This window comes from Castanea sativa, chromosome 11, assembly GCF_040712315.1.
Source record: "Castanea sativa cultivar Marrone di Chiusa Pesio chromosome 11, ASM4071231v1".
Taxonomy (NCBI): Eukaryota; Viridiplantae; Streptophyta; class Magnoliopsida; order Fagales; family Fagaceae; genus Castanea; species Castanea sativa.
In genome coordinates this window covers 63,968,067-63,988,095 of record NC_134023.1, presented here as the reverse complement: position 1 = coordinate 63,988,095, position 20,029 = coordinate 63,968,067, and the positions used below count along the sequence as shown (strand labels likewise).

At 33.5% G+C, this 20,029-nt stretch overlaps 2 protein-coding genes across 15 annotated transcripts; one reads left to right on the top strand and one right to left on the bottom strand.

The window, feature by feature from the left end:
• Window positions 1-2,092: 2,092 nt before the first annotated feature.
• On the top strand, window positions 2,093-9,167 carry LOC142614739 (protein At-4/1). 14 transcript variants are annotated; one of them, XM_075787301.1, is made up of 12 exons: window positions 2,133-2,256; window positions 2,341-2,446; window positions 2,591-2,646; window positions 3,131-3,235; window positions 3,315-3,388; window positions 3,462-3,598; window positions 3,692-3,787; window positions 4,266-4,507; window positions 7,667-7,764; window positions 7,850-8,026; window positions 8,514-8,603; window positions 8,929-9,167. In XM_075787301.1, the coding sequence occupies exons 1-8, from the start codon at window positions 2,215-2,217 to the stop codon at window positions 4,424-4,426; spliced, it is 777 nt and encodes a 258-aa protein (XP_075643416.1). In that variant the 5' UTR covers window positions 2,133-2,214; the 3' UTR covers window positions 4,427-4,507; window positions 7,667-7,764; window positions 7,850-8,026; window positions 8,514-8,603; window positions 8,929-9,167. The 14 variants fall into 14 exon arrangements, with proteins under 14 accessions (XP_075643421.1, XP_075643416.1, XP_075643414.1 ...); XM_075787299.1 differs by having other exon boundaries at window positions 7,850-8,368; XM_075787293.1 differs by having other exon boundaries at window positions 7,850-8,420.
• A 9,569-nt stretch (window positions 9,168-18,736) lies between these two features.
• On the bottom strand, window positions 18,737-19,444 carry LOC142616936 (uncharacterized). Its single transcript, XM_075789674.1, has one exon. The coding sequence runs from the start codon at window positions 19,442-19,444 to the stop codon at window positions 18,737-18,739; it is 708 nt and encodes a 235-aa protein (XP_075645789.1).
• Window positions 19,445-20,029: the final 585 nt, after the last annotated feature.

The following is a 20,029-nucleotide window of genomic DNA, read 5'->3' as shown; positions in this document are numbered from 1 at the left end:
ATATGTATTTATCCTACTAGTTTAATTACATAAAGTAAATATCGCAATGTTAGTTCATATATATTACATGTCACTGTAAGAAGTTAGGAAATCTAAATCGTTAAGATTTAGTGAATTCATATATATTTAATTTTTAAAAATGATTCTTGTGTTAATTATTTTCAAAGCAACTAAATATGAGGTAGAATATCATGTTCTAAATCAATTATTATTATTTCAAATAAAAGTAGTTTTTTAATATAAATTTTTATAAAATTAATTAGACAAATTCATTTAATATAAATAATTAATGCACAACTATAGACATTTAATATATGCAATTACTTCATTAGCTAATTCAATGAATTAAATAAAGAAATTTTCAAAAAGTGCATCAGGTCTTTACTTTTACACATACTAGTTGTAGGCCCATACAATGTGTGAGAATATATAATTATTTTGAGATGTGGTATAATGTATAATGTATTCTCTAAACTTTATAGTAGATAATTTGTCTTCTGTATAAATTAAACAATTTCTAGAAGTACTTTCCATTTCTCTATTTTTACAAGTATATGATTTTTTTTTTTTATGTTTTTGATTGATATTATTCTTTTTGAAGTGGGTCATATTCTTCTAACTATTGTTATTAATGCATTATATTTTCGCTTTTTTTTTTAATACAACTAAAATTTTTAAGTTTCAAATTTATTATTCAACTTTCGTTCACTTAAGGAGTTTGTCACGATAACCAAAATCTATCATGTAATCATAATTGATATTGTTCAAATAATTAATAGTCCTCTTAACCAAAACTTGCTTATCCTATTCTTAAGTATGTAAACCGAAGTGGATCAAATGGACCAAATTGGATGAAATGGACTGAATAAACCATATTGGATTGAATTGGACTGAATGGATTGAATTGAATTGAAATGGACCATATCAGATTAAAGTGGACTGAATATACTAAATTGGATCAAAGTGGACCAAATGCTGAATTGTAATTAGTAAACTTTTTAAATAATTATTTTCCAAAAACTTTTTAAATAATTTTGATGTAAAGTTTTCACATCCAAAAAATAAAATGAGTGCTATACTAATATTACCTTTAATTTATTTACATGAATTTATTTGTTACTTGTTATTATTGGTGGGGCAAAGTTTAGCTACAAAATTAGTTGTAGCCTTAAGCTACAACCTTATCCAAATATCTTTTTATTGGAAGAGAATTTCGACAAATTCACCTTTGGATGACATTTTCTTCATGCTTGCAAATTTTTTTAGAAAATTAAAGATCAATAGATATATCATTGATTTTTTTTTTAATTGTAAGTTTTTGTAGTTTAAAATTATGTATAAATATAAACTTATCGATCATATAGTAAATAATGTCTGATTAAAGCAAAATTTGACGTGTATTAAGAGCGTAAAGAATATAAAATTTAACGGGTTAAATTTTCAAAATATGTAGTAATGTTTATTTTATTGAGTAAGGTAGTAGCCTTAAATTACAACAAAATATGTATTTGAGTTAAGATTAAGGTGGCGTTTGGATCCATATTATTTTTTCCACCTTTTGCTTTTCTTTTCTTTTTTTCTTCGTTTCTGCTGCGGGGGTACAAACGTGCAGTGCGCGCACTGTTCGCGTATTGTGTGCGCACTGTTCACGTACAGTGTTTTCAGTTTTCAGCAATAAGTTCTATCCAAACGGACCTTAAAAATTAAAATTATTTTACTATTCAGCTTATTTTTCCTATTATTCATCGGTCCCATTGCACTTTTTGATATTATTCATGGGCCTATTGTATTATTTCAATTAACTTTTACCATTATTTATAGTATTTTTAGCAATAATTTTTCAGTTTCAAGTTTTCAGCAAAATAAGCGACATCTAAACACACTCTAATTTTGTAACTAAACTTTATCCCTATTGATGAGCAAACAAGCAAATTTAGTTATAAATTTAAATTAAAAGCTTAGGAAAATTTGTAACTTCCAATTTATTATGAAAATGTGGTAAATGTGTTTGCTTCTAAAATTAAAATTTTCTTTTATTTTTTTTTTATTTTTTATTTTAACTCACCCACACCACTTGTTTTCATTTGCTCACGATCCATCAGATATATATTCTCTCATCCATCTCTCTTTCCTTCTATTTACTCACAACTGAAACAGAAAAATAGAAAGAAACGAAAAAAAAAAAAACTGGCGGGAAGCAGCAGTGACGAAGAAATGGAGTTGGTGCTGCTCCCCAATTTCGATCTCATCTACCAGGTAACCCGTATCGTATCGTGTAATCTATTATATAATCCGAGAATCGGTAATTTGTTAGTAATTTGTTAATAATCTTCAATTCAGGATTTCAAGAATGCGATTGCGGAGATAGAGTTGCTCAGATCCAACAGTAACGCCGAGCTCAAAATCCGAGAAGCCCTCGAATTCACCACTCATTCTCTCCGCCAAGGTCACATAATATAGGATTTCCATTCTTTTTACTGCTTTCTGTTTGTTGTATTGCCTCAATAAACAAACAATTTAAAATAAAAAAAAACTCTTCTCAAGTCAATTTGAGAGCACTATGCTGTATATATATATATATAAATTGCAGAGAATGAGCGGCTGTCCAAACTGCAATCAGAATCTCTCCGTAATCTTGCTGAGCAGGTCCGTCTTTTTGTTATAAAAAAAAAAAAAACTACGAGCAGTTGTGGTTGCAAAACAGAGTTTTGGGGTTTTTATAAGTGAAATGATATGTTTACAACATTTTCACGATAAATCTTAAGTTGCAAGTTGTCACTGGTTATATTTGTTGGGGGGAAAAAGTAATTTTAGTGTTAGGTTCAAATTTGAATTAATAACAACTAACTGGACATAATATCTCTCTTTTTATAAATTCACTCTTTTTAAACTCCCGAAAACACCTAATTGAATGGACCCCTTAATTCATAATAAATATCTTTTTCCTTTTTCGCCTACATTAATTATTATGATCAGGCCCATCTTTTTGTAAAAAAAAGAAGCTATAAGGAGTTGTGGTTGCAAAACAGAGTTGTGGGGTTTTTAATTTTAAAACGCTCTTTTTAAACTCCCAAATGGCTAACCAAACGGACCCCTTAATTCATAACTAATTATTATTTGAAAAATACAGCTTGAACGGCGCACAAAATGCCAGAGCTTGAAAGAAGAACTTAAGAGAGTGAGTGATGAACGTCTCCATCAAGAATATGTAAGCTCTGATTGTAATTTGTATCGGGTGTGTACTCAAAAATCTGTCTGATTAGATAATCAGTCATTACAGTTGCATCCTTGTAAATATATATATGTGTGAGCAGGAACACAGGAAGTCTATGGATTTGCTTAAGCGAGATTACATGACAAAGGTTGGCGACTTAGAGGCTCAAATCCAGTGAGTTGAATATTTTTGCTCAAATGTGTTTTGTTTCTTCTTCAGTTGACTGATGATGTTGTCATACGCCAAGTAGGGGCCTTCTGCTTGAAAAGGCAACAAATGAAGCAACCATTAATCTCCTCCGTCAGGATTTGACAGCGCATAAAACTCAAGTTCAGACTCTTGCAAAGAGGTTGGACCGTGTTCATTTCGATGTGGAATCTAAATGTGAGGTTATGTGAATTTTAGGAGTTCCATTTCCTGATTTTGTTGAATTATGAGGCATTTATGAACAATGTCACTGATTTTTGTTGTTGACAGATGATCTTGAGATTCAGGATCTGAAAGACTGTCTTATGATTGAACAGGAAGAGAAAAATGAGTTGAGTAGGAAAATTCAAGAACTGGAGAAGGAATGTGAGTGTGTGATTGCTTTCATTTTCTTCATTCAAATAGTTTCGCCCGTCTTTGAATGGTGCTTGTTTGTGCATTCCAATTTTTTTTCTTGCTTTAGATTGGCTAAATAGTTGATTAATATGCTCACCCCAAAAATTTGTTTGATCAAAAAACACTTTCTAGTGAATAAATGCTGAATACCAACCTTTGAAACAGTCTAAGACCGGATGTGACCAGAAACTACATCTGATATTGTACTTAATACATGAAATCCTAACCTGCTCGTTCCATATTATTCTAGAAATCTCATGTCCTCTCTGGTTAAATGCTTTATATTTTCTTATTACATGTTAGGTTTTGCCTAAGCTTAAATCTGATTTAAGGATTGAGGAGTCCTAAGCAAATGCACAAAACAGATATGATCTACCACATAGTGCAGTAAATAATGCTACAATAACACTTTTATCTACTAATGCATATAATCTCGGTAACAATGCAGTGCTGATTAGCAGAACAAAGTTGGTTGAACAGCAAAGAGATACGGTTTCAAGTCGGCTTGTTGAAACACTTAAACTGAAGATTATGAAACTACGGAAGGAGAACGAGATCCTCAGAAGGCAGCTCCCTTGCTCAGAAGATGGCTCGAGAGATGCTATCTGAATCTGTATTACTCTGTCAGGAAGCTTTGACAAGCAAGTTGATGTGGAAATTTTACAATCTAGACTAGTATATGACTGTAAGGTAAAATCTATATTTCCAATTAGATGATGTAGACCTTATACTATTTCTTCAAAACCATGAGCTAATAAAATGAAGAACCTCATTCTTGTAAAATTGCAGTTGTTTTCATATCAAATGTATATATTCCCTTCCAAAATTTTCTTGAAAATAAATCACAGTACATGTTTAGCTTTTCTTTTGCGGGGAACAAGCACTTTCCATAAAATTTTATCATCGTGACAACCTGTCTAAAGGTGGAAGGTGTGGCAAGAGGGACAACCTGTTTGTGAGTACTGTGCAGAGAGGAAATTAAGGAATGAGCGCGACAAATTATTTGGTATAGAGAGGAAAGGAATGAGCGTGACAAGTTATTTCGTATACTCGGTGTACTGCATCTTTCTCGCATAAATGTAGGTTCATATATAGGATCTATAGGTGGGATCCCACTTTTACACCAGGTGTAATGAATAATTTTATAGGACAAGATTTTACCCACTACTCCCTTGTTTGGCAGCCAAAATTAAGAGAGGGATGGTTCCATTCCATGGTGCTGTATATGCATAGGTGGAGTGGTCCATTTCATTTTCTTATGACAGGAAATTAAACAATTCACATACTTTATGGGTAACTATTCAATTTTGAATGAAATACCTATTGTTTAGTCCTTTGAATCACTGTTCCAAAAGTGTGTTTAGTCTTTATGTCCCCTTGTTAGAAGCTTCCCTGTTGCAGAAACAAATGATCCATTACATTACATTAAAGTCAACAAAATCCTTTTATATCTTTGATTTACTTAGATTGTGCTTTCATTTTGGTCGGGTCTGATTCGTTCACAATTTTGAAGCCTTTCATGGAGCCAAGGGTTTGCAAAGCTTTCTACCATCAAATGTGTCATTGTGGTCTGGATGATTAAGTACTAAAGTTGTACTCCACTTATTACCAGAACTGAGAATAAGGGTACTATCTCTATCTCACTACTGGAATTGATAGTTTTGCCAATAACAGTTGGCAATTTAAAACAGTTAAGATATTTGAACATTTCTCATACTACAATCAAAGTATTACCTCATTCAGTGTACTTATACAATTTGCAAACATTACTGTTGGCAAGTTGTCATTCTCTCACTGAGTTGCCTGCCAACATGGGATGGCTAATTAACTTGCGTCATTTTGATATTATTAGAACAAACTTGATAGAAATGCCATTGCTAATGGGTAGATTGAAAAGTCTCCGACCATTAACTTCTTTTATTTTGGGAAAAAGGGTGGTTCTTACATCAAAGAGTTGAGGGAGTTTCGGCAGTTTAAGGGGAACCTTTCTGTTTTGAAGTTGGAAAATGCAGTTGATGCTAGAGATGCTTTAGAGGCCAATTTGAGGGATAAGCTGCAACTTAATGAATTGGTATTAAAGTGGGGTGGGGATACAAATGACTCCAAAAAAGATAGAGATGTACTAGACCAATTGCAACCTCATGCAATATCACATTGGTCCAAATTCGTAATTGTAATTATTGCCTCTCCTTGCCACCATTTGGTAAACTTCCCTCTCTGAAGTTCCTCTCTATTGTCGGATAGATGGAGTAATGACATTGGTACAGAGTTTTATGGGACTGTTCATTCTAAAAGCAAGCCTTTTGCATCGCTACAAAATTTTCGCTTCAAGAGCATGTTGCTATTGCAGGGATGGCTTCCTTTCAGAGATGAAGATGAAGGTGTAGTAGCTTTCTCTCGTCTCCAACAACTTTCTATACAAAATTGTTGTAACCTGACCAAGGGTCTTCCTGACAACCTTTTTTCTTTAAAGACACTTGTGATTGAAAAGTGTCAGCTGCTTGTCACTTGACTTCCACATTTACCAGCCATAAATGAATTGAAGTTACAGTATTGCAATAAGATGTTGTTGAATGAATTACCACCTCAAGTGCTAAAGTTCACAATTAGTGGATATGATGCCTTGATGTCCTTACCTATGGGTAACAACCACTATCTTGAAGAGTTAGATGTCTCTGATTGTCCATCTCTCAGGTTGCTTCCTAGTATTGGCAAAGCTGATGCAATAAAATCACTTGGTGTCAAGAACTGTGGAAAATTACTGTTTCTGTTGCACCAATGTTATGCATTCCTTGAGAGGTTTTGCATAAGATGTAGTTTCAATTCTCTTGTGTCCTTTCCATTAGAATTATTTCCAAAGCTTAATCATCTTGATATCCACAGATGTCAAAATCTTCATTCCTTTTCATTTTCAAATTGAGGACCACTTCAGCATCTATTATCTCTCAGAAGCTTAAAAATCACAAAATGTTTCAATTTTGTGTCCTTGTCCAAAGAGGAACTGCATGCCCCCAACCTGACCCAGTTCTGTGTTTATAACTGTAATTATTTGAAGGTGCTGCCTGACCAGATGCACACGCTGTTCAGGAGGTTTGCCATCCAGTTTAAACTCACTTGATATCTGTTCTTGTGACAAACTCATTGTTGGCAGCATAGGGTGGGGTTTGAAGGGACTATGCTTTCTTAGGAGCTTCTATATCAGTGATGAATAGGAAACTTGGGAGGCCTTTCCAGAGAGAGGGTTCCTTCAGTCCTCTCTTACATCCCTTGAAATTTGGGGTCTGAAACATTTGAAATCTCTTGATGGCAATGAGCTTCAACATCTTACTGCACATAGAAAATTGACTATTGGCTACTGCCCAACTCTCCAGCCCATGCCAGAAGAGGGTCTGCCAACTTCTCTCCCTTCTCTAACAATGAAGAACTGTCCCATGCGGAAAGAGCAGTGTTTGAGGGAGAAAGGAGAAGATTGGCCCAAGATAGAGCATATACCACTCATAAAAATTGACAAAGAGGTGATCTCATAAGGTTATAGTCCACAGGAGCCTCATCACTTCATCTAATTGAAGTTCTGCTCAGATACTCATATTACTGATCATATCATACTTGCTGTCAAGGTAGATGGATTGGTGAATTCTTCTTCTTGACCTTACTCATCTAATTAGTAAAAAGAAATTTCAAAATTATCAACTTCAACTTATGTCTTTTAGTGATCATTGCATAACTGGTAGCAGCAATGCTAGAGCTTTGTCTGTTCATAGAGGTCAATGAGTGATCATTGTATTCTGGAAATGCTTGAGCTTTGCCCTGTCTCATTTTATGCCTACATTTCTTGTCAACCCTTCGCAGGAAACTGACTCATATCTTCTGTACAAGTTTGAAGCCCCAATGATGATTCTTGTTGCAGTGATATTAAAAGCTCTGTATACAAAAAGTCCCGGGTTAATGTAGGGCCTAATGAACAAACTTCATTTATTTTTCTTTTTAGGATAAAACCAATTAGCAATAATTGTGTTTATTGAATGTCTGCAGCTTTTGACTTAACATCAGACAGGATCTGGTTATGTGAAGGTGCAGTTGGAATATTGTGGAAAGCACTGTTGAACGGGTGGCCCTCAGACTGCACAAAGGATGTACTTGAGAAGCTTGTGCTTCATACAAACTTGAATAAGCTACAGATCCATAATTATGGTGGTAAAAGATTTCAAGGTTGGTTAGGAGATGATTCATTCTGCAATATTGTATCTGTAAGCTTTCAAAATTGTGAAAATTTCTGTATCTTGCTACCCCTTGGGAAATTACCTTCCCTGAAAACACCTTCCATTGAAGGTTTTGATGAACTAGTGGCTGTTGGTCCTGAGTTTTATGGGAACAATTCTCTTGTGGCTCAGCGGTTTCTATCTCTTGAAATATTAAAGTGTAGCTGGATGTCTGCATGGGAGGAATAGTGCTCCATCAGAGTTAAAGATGAATTTATTGCTTTCCCTTGTCTACAAGAGCTTCACTCAGATGTTCTTTTGAAGTACCAAGATCAGCATAGAGCTTTGTTAGGTCCGCTAAAGATATCAAATTTCTTAAAGCAGTGTTTCATGCAATTCTGCAAGTATGTTCTCATTGCTTATTGTTTGGTATACTTGACTGAGCATATTCCACAAACTTACTGATGATTTCTTCGTTCTTGTTGTGGACCATGCAGGCTTCTAGTTCTCACAAAATTGAGGCTCTTACAACATTCCACCTGATGATTATCCCATAATTACTCTTTTTGGTGACTACTACGAGCATTGTAAGCATTGGAACAATGGAGAAAATCTCTAATATTATTGGTGGAATAGGACTTTCCATCTTGCTTAGTTTAGTTTACTGGATTTTTTGTTTTCTGTCCAATGAAGTAGCAAAATGAACAGTATCTGTGGTAAAATTTCATCTTGCACTATTGGATTTTTTAAGTAGTATGTTGTAGTTCACCATCCATTTTGTTTGAATAACGCCAGAGGCTTAATTTTAATGGTAATGGTTCCAGTTTGTGTGGCTTTAACTTGCGTTTGTTTTGTTGCATTATCTCTACCTCTAATGTGTAATTGCTAAGCACTTCATTTTTCACGTGGTAGACTTCAATGGGTTGGATTTGTGACATTGAAGGCAGAGATTGGCTGTGACCAAAATGGTGGCAGGCTGGCAGCCGGGTACATTCTTTCCTGTTATATTGAGCTAGCATGTCGTGTCTCTAAAACTGTACTATTGTGAGCTATGGAAGTAGTTTTCTAACTTGGAAATAGAGATGGAATAATAAAAGTTCTTAAACATGAAAATCTCTATATTCAGTGTGTATTAATTTGCCTCTACCTAGGACATGGGTATTTATATATGTTGGAATATTTTTATAAAGATTACAATATTTTTATTAAATATGGATTAATTGAAGTGATTTAATAGAAATCTTTTTTCTTTCTTTTATGTTTACCTTTGTTACTAAGCTGCTAAACCGATATGCTTCTTTCTTACAATAGTGAAAGAATCAAAGTAATAAACATTAGACTTTATTTCTAACGTATAGTTTGTGACACTAGTATTCTTAGTTTTAATTTTGTCTCAAGTCAACAACAAGATGTCAAAGGGAAAAGTACTCTTCGCAGCCTACACGTCCTCACCACCTTAAAATTTCCATCTTATATGATTTGTAAATTACATAAAAAAAAAAAATTATATCTTTTTGTGAAACTACAATTTCAATTAATATATTTTTTATTAGGTGTGAATTTTGAGAAATTCACCATTGGATTATATATTTTTCCTTACACTCTTCATTTTTGCAAAATTTCAAAAGATTAAAGATTAATAGTTGTGTTATCAGTTAAATGTTTAAATTTTAAATTTTTGTAGTGTAAAATTACGCATAAAAAATAATTTTATGGATCAAATATTAAATAATATATAATTAGCACAAAAATTGATATGCATGTTAAAAATAGAATATGCAATTTTAAGGTCAGATTTTCAAAATTATAGTCATTAATTTTTATAGTGAGAGTTTTAGCCATTAATTGTAACCTAGTTTTTTTTAAGGGGAAGGGGGGGGGGGGGGGGGGGGGGGATAATTAGAACCAAGTTTGTAACCAAATTTTGTCATTTTATTAAAGTTTTGAATGCACTAGACTTCCATATGGCCTTGGTTAAGTTGTTGTGGGCTCCCGTGGTTGGCAATTGATTTCTTTATTAGATTTGGTAAATTTTAGTTACAGTTTTACAAGGCTAATATATTAAAATTTTCAATTAGATTCAAACATATAATTAGACTGAAATTAATTATTTTGAAATTTATATTTATTTGTCAATATGACAATATATTGCAATTTATTAGTTTTTATATTGTTGGATTTTGTTCAAACCTTTTATATATATTGTTTGATGCATTTTGAGTTTGAGGGATAAATTATGGGCCAATGGTTTTAAAATATACGGATCCCACATCATTTTTACACAATCCACTTCAGAAAGAGACCTGAAATTTTCTCATGATCCTGTTGGGCCAATATGGTTTCATCTCGGAGGCCTGTCCCTATCTCATATATTCAAAGCACTTTTATCACTTTGGTGAAAGCATATAGGCGAGGCCTTTGAATCTTTTTTCATTGCTTAATGAAATTCTTTATTGATTGAAACAAAATGAATTATCTTCTTCAAACATTTTTTTATAAAAAAAATATAAGTATTAAAAAAGTTCTGAGAGTGGTGAGTGGAAAGACACATGGATGTGAAGTTTTGACCGTCATGGTCCAGGTGTTCTTAAATAATGCAAAGCTCATAATGACAGTGATATGGATTGGTGTTTATTGTTCACTATGAAGCACTTACAAGTTGAGAAAGCACAAAATGGCACCAAGTCTTTGGCCTTTATGTTGAATCAAGGTCATTTAAATAATGCAAAGCTCATAATATTATTAGAATATGTGAGCTTGTAATCATTATAAAACATCTTATAAGAAGGTGCAAGATAGGGAGCCTACAAAAACGCCATTTACGCCAAAAATTACAATTACACTAGTCATCATTATGAAACATCTTCTAAGAAGGTGCAAGATAGGGAGCCCACAAAAACACCATTTATGCCAAAAATTACAATTACACACATATATGGATTCAAATTATTCTCTCTCTTTTATTATTTATTTATTTTAATTTCTTTTGGATATACACATGAGTTTATTCTTTCTTTCTTTTTTCTTTTTTTATCTATCGAGTTTTTAATGATTTATTTATATTAGACTCTTCGTCTTTTGTACTTTATTAACTCACCTAGAATAATTTTTTTTTTAAAAAACTTAAATAAAATATGTGGCGCAAAATTAGACAACAATTGGAATCCAATTTAGAACCTAATTGGATTTTTTCTTAGCTTCACACACACACACACACACACACACACATATATATACATATATATTGGTGTCAAATGTGGAGACCACATCATAAATATTTATCCATATGTTCATTGTATTTATAATTTATTTACAATAATGCACAAAAAACTTTCTAAAAGGTGAAACGTCTCACAGATTATGAAAAAAAAAAAAAAAAAAAAACACTAAATGGACTAGAGGGAGAATTCTAATGCTAACTCAGTCGAACCCATAGTTCATGAATTAAATAATCATATGTTTTTTCCCCGAAGGTTCCTACTAACTTTGAATGACAACAGAATCCCACACAAGAGGCAACTTCTAAATCTTACCGACAAAGCATGAACTTGAAAGTTGAAATACATGTTTCTGAGTTTTTTTTTTTTTTTTTTTTTCACTATTATTTTGAGTGTTTAGACTCTGAGGAGCAGAGAATATTCTACAAATCAAACAACCTAAAGATTAAAACTAGCATGCAGGGAAGCCACCACGAGTTTGATGTCTTTATTACTAGTTTTGGCAATTCAATAAGCTCCAGTTGACCCTTCGGCAATGATGTCTTCAATATAATCAAGGTAGGAAAAATTAGATTAAATTAAATTAACGCCATGTTCAAATTTAGGGACATGTTCTCCAAATAGCAGTGATAGTTTTTTCATTTTTATTATCGTTTTTAATTTTGTCATTTTTATTATAGTTTTTAATGCACTAGACTTTTGCATGGTCTTGGTTAAATTGTTGTGGACTCCCATGGTTGCCAATAGATTTAGTAAAATTTAGTTACAGTTTTACAAGTGTGATATATTAAAATTTTCAATCAGATTCAAACATATAATTAGACTGAAATTAATTATTTTGAAATTTATGTTTATTGGTCAATATAACAATATATTGCAATTTATTAGTCTTTATATTGTTGGATTTTGTTCTAACCTTTTATATATATATATTGTTTGATGCATTTTTTGAGTATGAGGGATATATTGTGGGCCAATGATTTTAAAATATATGGATCCCACATCATTTTTACACAATCCACTTCAGAAAGAGACCTGAAATTTCCTTATGATCCTGTCGGCTGTCAGGCCAATATGATTTCATCTCAGAGGTCTGTCCCTATCTCATATATTCATAGCACTTTTATCACTTTGGTGAAAGCATATAGGCTAGGCCTTTGATTTTTTTTTTTTTTCATTCCTTAATGAAATTCTTTATTGATTGAAACAAAAGGAATTATCTTCTTCAAACTTTTTTTAAAAAAAATATTAGTATTAAAAAATTTTTGATGGTGATGAGTGGAAAGACACATGGATGTGAAGTTTTGACCGTCATGGTCTAGGTGTTCTTGAATAATGCAAAGTTCATAATGGCAGTGATATGGATTAGTGTTCATTGTTCACTATCAAGCACTTACAAGTTGAGAAAGCACAAAACTGGCACCAAGTCTTTGGCCTTTGTTGAATCGAGGTCATTTAAATAACGCAATGGTCATAATATTATTAGAATATGTGAGCTAGTTATCATTATGACACATCTTATAAGAAGGTGCAAGATAGGGATAAGGAAAGCGGCATTTAGGCCAAAGATTTTGGCCGAGTCTTTTTGAGTTTACATGAAGTCAACAAAATCCTTTTGTATCTTTGATTTACTTAGATTGTAATTTCATTTTGGTCGGGTCTGAACTCTGAAGTCATTTTCATTCACAATTTCTACAAAATGTCAAAAAAGGAAAAAAAAAAAAAAAAAAGGTTCAGATTTCCAATCATTTTGGTTTTGATAACCGACAAAATAAAATGTTTTTGGTCATACAACACTAGAGATTATCATTTACTTTTCCTTTTTTATTTTTTTTAATAGCCATTTATAGCTCATGTTGTCTGTTGAACGAGGGAAAGGTGAGGTAAAATGGAGTGGAGTTAAGGAGGGTGTGGCATGCTACGCGAAATGCATTATTCCCTTATTATTGAAGAAAATTAGTATATATTTTTATTTATATTAATCAGAATACATTTTTTAATAAATTTCAAAAACACAAGGAAAATGTCCCTACTAAGGCACGCAGACTATGAATTCAATGGTTTGGAATGTGAAGCAACTCTGGAAGTGTCAACTTCTATCTACCATGTTACAGTGCTTCAAGATGTCTCATAAAAAAAAAAGTAGGATAGTCTAGTCTACTACCCTGCATTAACAATTATCATTCCATTATACTTTTAATTTTTGTTTTTGTTTGATTCTTAAAAAAAAAATTAATTAAAAAAATTGCTTTTGTTTATTATCTTCTTCTTGCCCTGTCTTCCAACCCTCCTTATCTTCCAAAGTCAAGACCCCTTCATTTTTTATTATTATTGCTGTGCTGGGCTCTCTTAGTTTCTGGAGAAAATTTGGGTTGCGGAGACTGGAGTTCCATTTGTTGACAAATAAAGTTTGAACTTAGGATTTAATGATATCACAAAATACCTCAACATTGCCCATTTTCTTCATTTCCCTTACCTCATTGGAATTTTGATACATGGAATGGAACCTAGCTTAATTTCGATGAGATGGAAGAGCACTTAGACCCACTCTACAACTTTTATCAAAGTCCAACATTGGTATAACTATTTTGTTTTAAATTTCCTTTTTTTTTTTTTTTTTTGCTACAGTTCTTCAAGCCCAACAACTTTATGCCACAATTTTTGGAAAAAATGGGCATTTGCCCATAATTTACAAACTATGCAACAAAATGTTTCTATTTTAAAACTATTTAGCAAAATGTCCTTATTTTTAAAATTTGATTTTAACAAAATCGAGTTTTATGTAAAATTTAATATCCTTAAAATTGAGTTCTGTGTATATTTTTAAGTGAAACTCAACATTAGCAATGTCGAGTTTTATTTAGATTTTCAAAAGATTTTTTAAAAAATGTAAGTGACAAAATATGCATAGAACTTGATATTATTGATATCGAGTTTCATCCGTAACTTAATTTTATTAAAATTGAACTTAAAAAGTAGAAGCATTTTGCTAAATAGTTTCAAAATATGAACATTTTATTATATATTTTATAAATTAGTAGCAAATATTCATTTTTTCCCACAATTTTAATATAATTAATTCTGAGCAATAAACTATTATTTTTATATAGATTTATCACTTATGCTCAATTATATTATTAGAGTGGTGACAAAATTTATTGCACAAAAAATCGTGTTGATAGTCTTTCCATTGCACTTCTACTCTTTTTTTTTTTGTCTGCCGCTTATTCCACAATGTCAGTGTCAACGTACGAGAAAATTCCAAAGGAATGATTGAAAGGTGGTATTTAATTGGTGGGCTATGATGAGACAAGACAAAAAGGAATAAATTAAATAAATTAAGAGAAATTTTTCATTAACTTTTAATTAAATTATTTATTTATTTAACAGTCTATTACATAAACGGAATGATAAAAGAAAGATTAACGTGGGCATTCCTCAAAGTTTAAGGTTTTATAATTTCAAGTTGGACTTAAAGTTTGGGGGGAGGGGGGAATTCTTGAATTTTGTTTGGTTTTGTTTTTTTTTTTTTTTAGAAAAATGAAAATCAAACTATATTGTAGTATATATGCATAATGTCACTTTCATGGATTCATTAACATTTAACCATCGAGATTCGACTAGTTTATGCAAAAACCCTGTAGCTCAATCACATAATTTACTCACAAAAATAAAATAGAATAAAATAGCGTGCTGTGGGGTCTTAGTCTGCCGCATGATACGGTAGGTTGTCTCCTTCAGATGGTAAAAGAGTGGCTCAGTTTTGAATTCTGGCTCAAGATCTAGACCAATCCATGATACAGAATAAAAGAGACGTATATGAATGGTAAAACTCTCACATTTTTATTGATAAAGAAAGAGCCTATAAATAGGCTTTACAATAGAACTGAAAACACATGAAAATAGGCATTATAAACCAACTCCTATTAAGTAGGAAACAAATAAAACAAACTATTGAATTCCTAAAGACTAGGACAGCAACGTGAGACACTTTCTCAGCATGAAATCTGGCTGAGATCAAATAACAAATATCTAAAGACTTAGTCAAACTACCAAATATCTAAAGATACTTCTAATAAATATTATAAAATAAAACATTTAAATCTTAACACCCTCCCTTAAACTGAAATCTGCATATATCAGTTAAAAAATATCAACCCTCTACAAAGTCTTCTTTTGCTGCTGCATGTGAACACACTCCAAGTAGACCACGCAACTTCACAAATGTAGCCAACTTGAGAGGCTTGGTCTGTATATCTGCAACCTGGTCTTCACTTCGACAATAAACCAATTTGATTGTTCCATCATTGCTGAGGTCTCTTAAAAAATAATATTTCACATCAATGTGTTTGCTTCTTCCGTGTAGGACAGGATTCTTAGAGAGTTTGATTGCTGAGTTGTTGTCACAAAAAACTGTAGTAGATTCAACTTGCTTGAATTGTAGCTCTTCAAGAATTCTTCTCAACCAGATAGCTTGACAAGCACAAGCTGTTGCAGCAATAAATTCAGCTTCTGTAGTTGACAAGGAGACAATTTGTTGCTTTTTAGAAGACCACGATACAGCCCCTGTGCCCAACATAAAAACATAGCCCGAAGTGCTCCTTCTATCATCTTGATCTCCTGCATAATCGCTGTCAGTAAACCCAAACAATTCTAACTTTTCACCCTTCTTGTAGAACAACCCAAAATCTCTAGTTCCTTGCAAGTAACGAAGGATTCTCTTGGCAGCTAACAAGTGTATTTCTGTTGGATTCTCCATATATCTACTTATTAAACTCACAGAATACATTATGTCTGGCCTTGTTGCAGTTAAATACATTAAACTGCCAACAATTTGCTTGTAAAGTGTACTGTCCACCTTCTTTCCTTCATGATCTTTGTTTAGCTTCAAGCCAAACTCAGTTGGAGTGCTTACAGGATTGCAATCCTTCATCTGAAACCTGTCCAAAACATCTTGCACATACTTCTTTTGAGAAATAAAGATCCCATTAATTGATTGCACTACTTCTATGCCAAGGAAGTAATGCAACATACCAAGATCAGACATTTCAAATTCAACCATCATAGATTTCTTAAAGCTTTCAAACATGGTTGTATTATTTCCAGTATAGATTAGATCATCTACATATAAGCAAACAATGAGCATCTTTCCTCCATCTTCAATTTTTATAAAAAGTGTACATTCGTAAGGACATTTTTGAAAACCTTCCTTCAAAAAATAAGTTTCTATACGATTATACCAAGCCCGTGGAGCTTGTTTTAATCCATATAGAGCTTTCTTTAACTTATACACTTTATGCTCATTGTCAAGTTTTACATAACCAGGAGGTTGATCAATAAATACCTCTTCTTTCAAATCTCCATGGAGGAATGCTGATTTCACGTCCAACTGGAAGATAGGCCATGAGTTCTGAGCTGCCATAGCAATCACCAATCTGATTGTATCATGCCTTGCAACCGGAGCAAAAACTTCTTTATAATCAACACCAAACTCCTGCTTGTAGCCCTTAGCTACCAAACGTGCCTTGTGCTTGTCAACCTCACCATTCTCCTTCAGTTTTGTCTTGTAAACCCACTTTACACCAATTGTCTTCTGCCCTTTTGGAAGATCACATAGCTCCCATGTATCATTTCTTTCAATGGCTGAAATTTCAGCATCCATAGCCTTTCTCCATTTTGGTTCTATGACAGCCGCTTCAAAATTGGTAGGATCACAATCTGAAAACAGAGCAAAGTGAATGAGTGGGTCTTCAGATTGATCAATTCCAGTTACATCATAATCATACATCCATGCTGGTCTTTTTCGAACACGTTGAGGCCTTTGTGATTCAGTTGTAAGTGAGCTTTGATCAGCTATTGGAGCATTTTGAGTGACTTCCTCTTCTTGCTCATTCTCCATAGGCTGCTGCCCTTTCTCTTCATCATCAAAATCTGCTGGAATACTTTCTTTAACACCATTTTGATTCCATGACCAGGTGCCTTCTTCATCAAACACCACATCACGACTGATGACAATTTTCATGGTGCTAGGATTGTATAGTTTATAAGCCTTTGACTTATCACTAACACCAAGAAAAATGCATTTTTCTCCCTTGTTATCTAGCTTCCTCCTTTTCTCATCTGGAATATGGGCATAGGCAATACACCCAAAAATCCAAAAATGATCTACAACAGGTTTCCTTCCGCTCCATGCTTCCTCTGGTGTCATATTTTGAACAGCAAATGTAGGACTTCTGTTCAAGATGTGAATACTCCAATTTACAGCTTCAGGCCAAAAGGATTTTGGAATTCTCCCTCTTGTCAACAAGCTTCTCACCATATTGAGGATGGTTCTGTTTTTCCTCTCTGATACACCATTTTGTTGGGGTGTATAAGCTGCTGTCAGCTCTCTTCGAATGCCATGATCTTCACAAAAAACTTCAAATTTGGTTGAGCAATATTCTCCACCACGATCTGTTCGAAGGGTCTTAATGGTGTTTCCTGTTTCATTTTCCACACTAGCCTTGAAACTTTTAAATGCACAAAAAGCTTCTGATTTTTCCTGTAAAAAATAAACCCAAGTTTTTCGAGTATAATCATCAATGAAGGTAATTAAGTATCTTTTACCTCCATTAGAACATGGTGTTATCGGTCCACAAATGTCAGAATGAACAAGCTCCAATGCTTTCTTCGCTCTCCAAGATTTTCCTTGTGGGAATTGATTACGGTGTTGTTTGCTAACAACACATTCTTCACAAACTTGAGAAGATGTTGTAATTTGAGGAAGTCCCGTAACCATGTTCTTTTGTTGGAGGGTCTTCAATCCACCAAAACTCAAGTGGCCATAACGAAAATGCCACAACCAAGAAGAATCCTTTACTTCGGCTACTAAACAAGATTGCACACTTGTAATCTTCAATGGAAACAACCTGTTTGAACTCATTTGCACAACAGCAATGGCTCCTCTAGTAGGATCATAAATCTCACAAACACCCTTTTGAAAAGTGATTACATAACCCTTTTCTTGCAATTGGCCAGCACTTAACAAATTGCTTTTCAAGTCAGGAACGTAAAAGACATTAGAAATTGTTTCTACAAAACCATTCTTGGTTCTTATCTTTATATCACCTTTTCCAATCACTTTCACAGTGGAACAATCACCAAAACTTACTGTAGAACGAAAGCATTCATTTAAATAAGAAAAAGAAGACTTACTTCCACACGTGGTTACTGCAGCCCGTATCAACATACCAAACATCAGATTCAGGTTCCTGATTAGCTTGAACAGCCATTAACAAAGTTTCCACTTCCTTCTTTTCAGCAAAATTCGATTGTGGTTCCTTTTCTTTGTCTGTAGGCAACCTAGTGTAACATTCAGAATGATAGTGTCCAAATTTATGACATCTAAAGCACTCTACCTTGGATTTGTCAAAATGTTGATCTCGTCCTCTGCCTTTGCCCTGAAATTGACCATCATCGGCTTTGAAATGCCTGCTGCCATCTCTATTGCCACGATCTCCCTTTCATCTACCTCTACCTCTACCTCTACCCCTTCCTCTAGAGTTTGAGAAATGAGTAGAGGTAGAAGCCTTTAAAGCTTGCTCCTCTGAAGTTGAACTTCGGTTCATCTTCTGTTCATGGACCAGCAAGGAGCTCTGTAGTTCATCAAGAGAAAATGCATCTATGTCTTTCGATTCTTCAATGGAACACACCACATAATCAAACTTTGGTGTCAGGGAACGCAATATCTTTTCAACAATGGTGACATCTTCCATCTTCTCACCATGAAAGCGCATTTTGTTGCTAATCTCCATAGTCCTGGCACAGTAGCTGGTGACAGATTCTCCATCCTTCATTTGTAAAGTCTCAAAATTTCTTCTCAAAGCTTGAAGCTGTGCACGCTTCACTCTAGCAGAGCCTTCATATTTCTTCTGCATGGAATCCCAAATATCTTTGGAAGTTTCTTTGCTAAGAATTGTTTCCAAGATGGGACGATCAATTGCCTGGAAAAGATAATTTTTTGCCTTCAAATCTTTGAGCTTTCTCCCTTCCAACTCTGTTTTCTGGGCATCTGTCAAGACTGTATTTGGTGCTGGTGCTTGAATTCCAGATTCAACAATTGGCCAATACTCTTTGGACCGTAGAAAATTCTCCATTAGCATACTCCAATGGTCATAGTGACCATCAAAACGTGGGATTGCCGCTTGCACAAAATTTGAATCTGAAGCCATCAATACTGTTTGGGGACTCTGTCTCTCTTGCTTTTCTATTGGGCTCTGATACCACTGATACAGAATAAAAGAGACGTATATGAATGGTAAAACTCTCACATTTTTATTGATAAAGAAAGAGCCTATAAATAGGCTTTACAATAGAACTGAAAACACATGAAAATAGGCATTATAAACCAACTGCTATTAACTAGGAAACAAATAAAACAAACTATTGAATTCCTAAAGACTAGGACAGCAACGTGAGACACTTTCTCAGCATGAAATCTGGCTGAGATCAAATAACAAATATCTAAAGACTTAGTCAAACTACCAAATATCTAAAGATACTTCTAATAAATATTATAAAATAAAACATTTAAATCTTAACAATCCATTTGTACTCCACTGTTCTCAATCACTTTCCTGTTATTTCCTTCCGTTCTTTCCTTTGCAAACAAACAAAAATCCTCAGAGCTTTTGACCATTCCATTTTGTACTCCGTTCACTTCACTGTTATTTCCTTTAATTCTTTCCTTTGCAAACAAACAAAAAATCCTCAAAGCTCTTGACCATTCGATTTTTACTCCATTGTCCTCAGTCACT

Excerpts from the sequence above, each read along its gene's own strand:
- LOC142616936 (XM_075789674.1), bottom strand. The coding sequence starts at position 19,444 with ATGGCTTCAGATTCAAATTTTGTGCAAGCGGCAATCCCACGTTTTGAT.
- LOC142614739 (XM_075787301.1), top strand. The coding sequence starts at position 2,215 with ATGGAGTTGGTGCTGCTCCCCAATTTCGATCTCATCTACCAG. Across the intron at positions 3,236-3,314 it reads CTGATTGTAATTTGTATCGG|GAACACAGGAAGTCTATGGA; the intron begins GTGTGTACTCAA and ends ATGTGTGAGCAG. Across the intron at positions 3,599-3,691 it reads TTTCGATGTGGAATCTAAAT|ATGATCTTGAGATTCAGGAT; the intron begins GTGAGGTTATGT and ends TGTTGTTGACAG.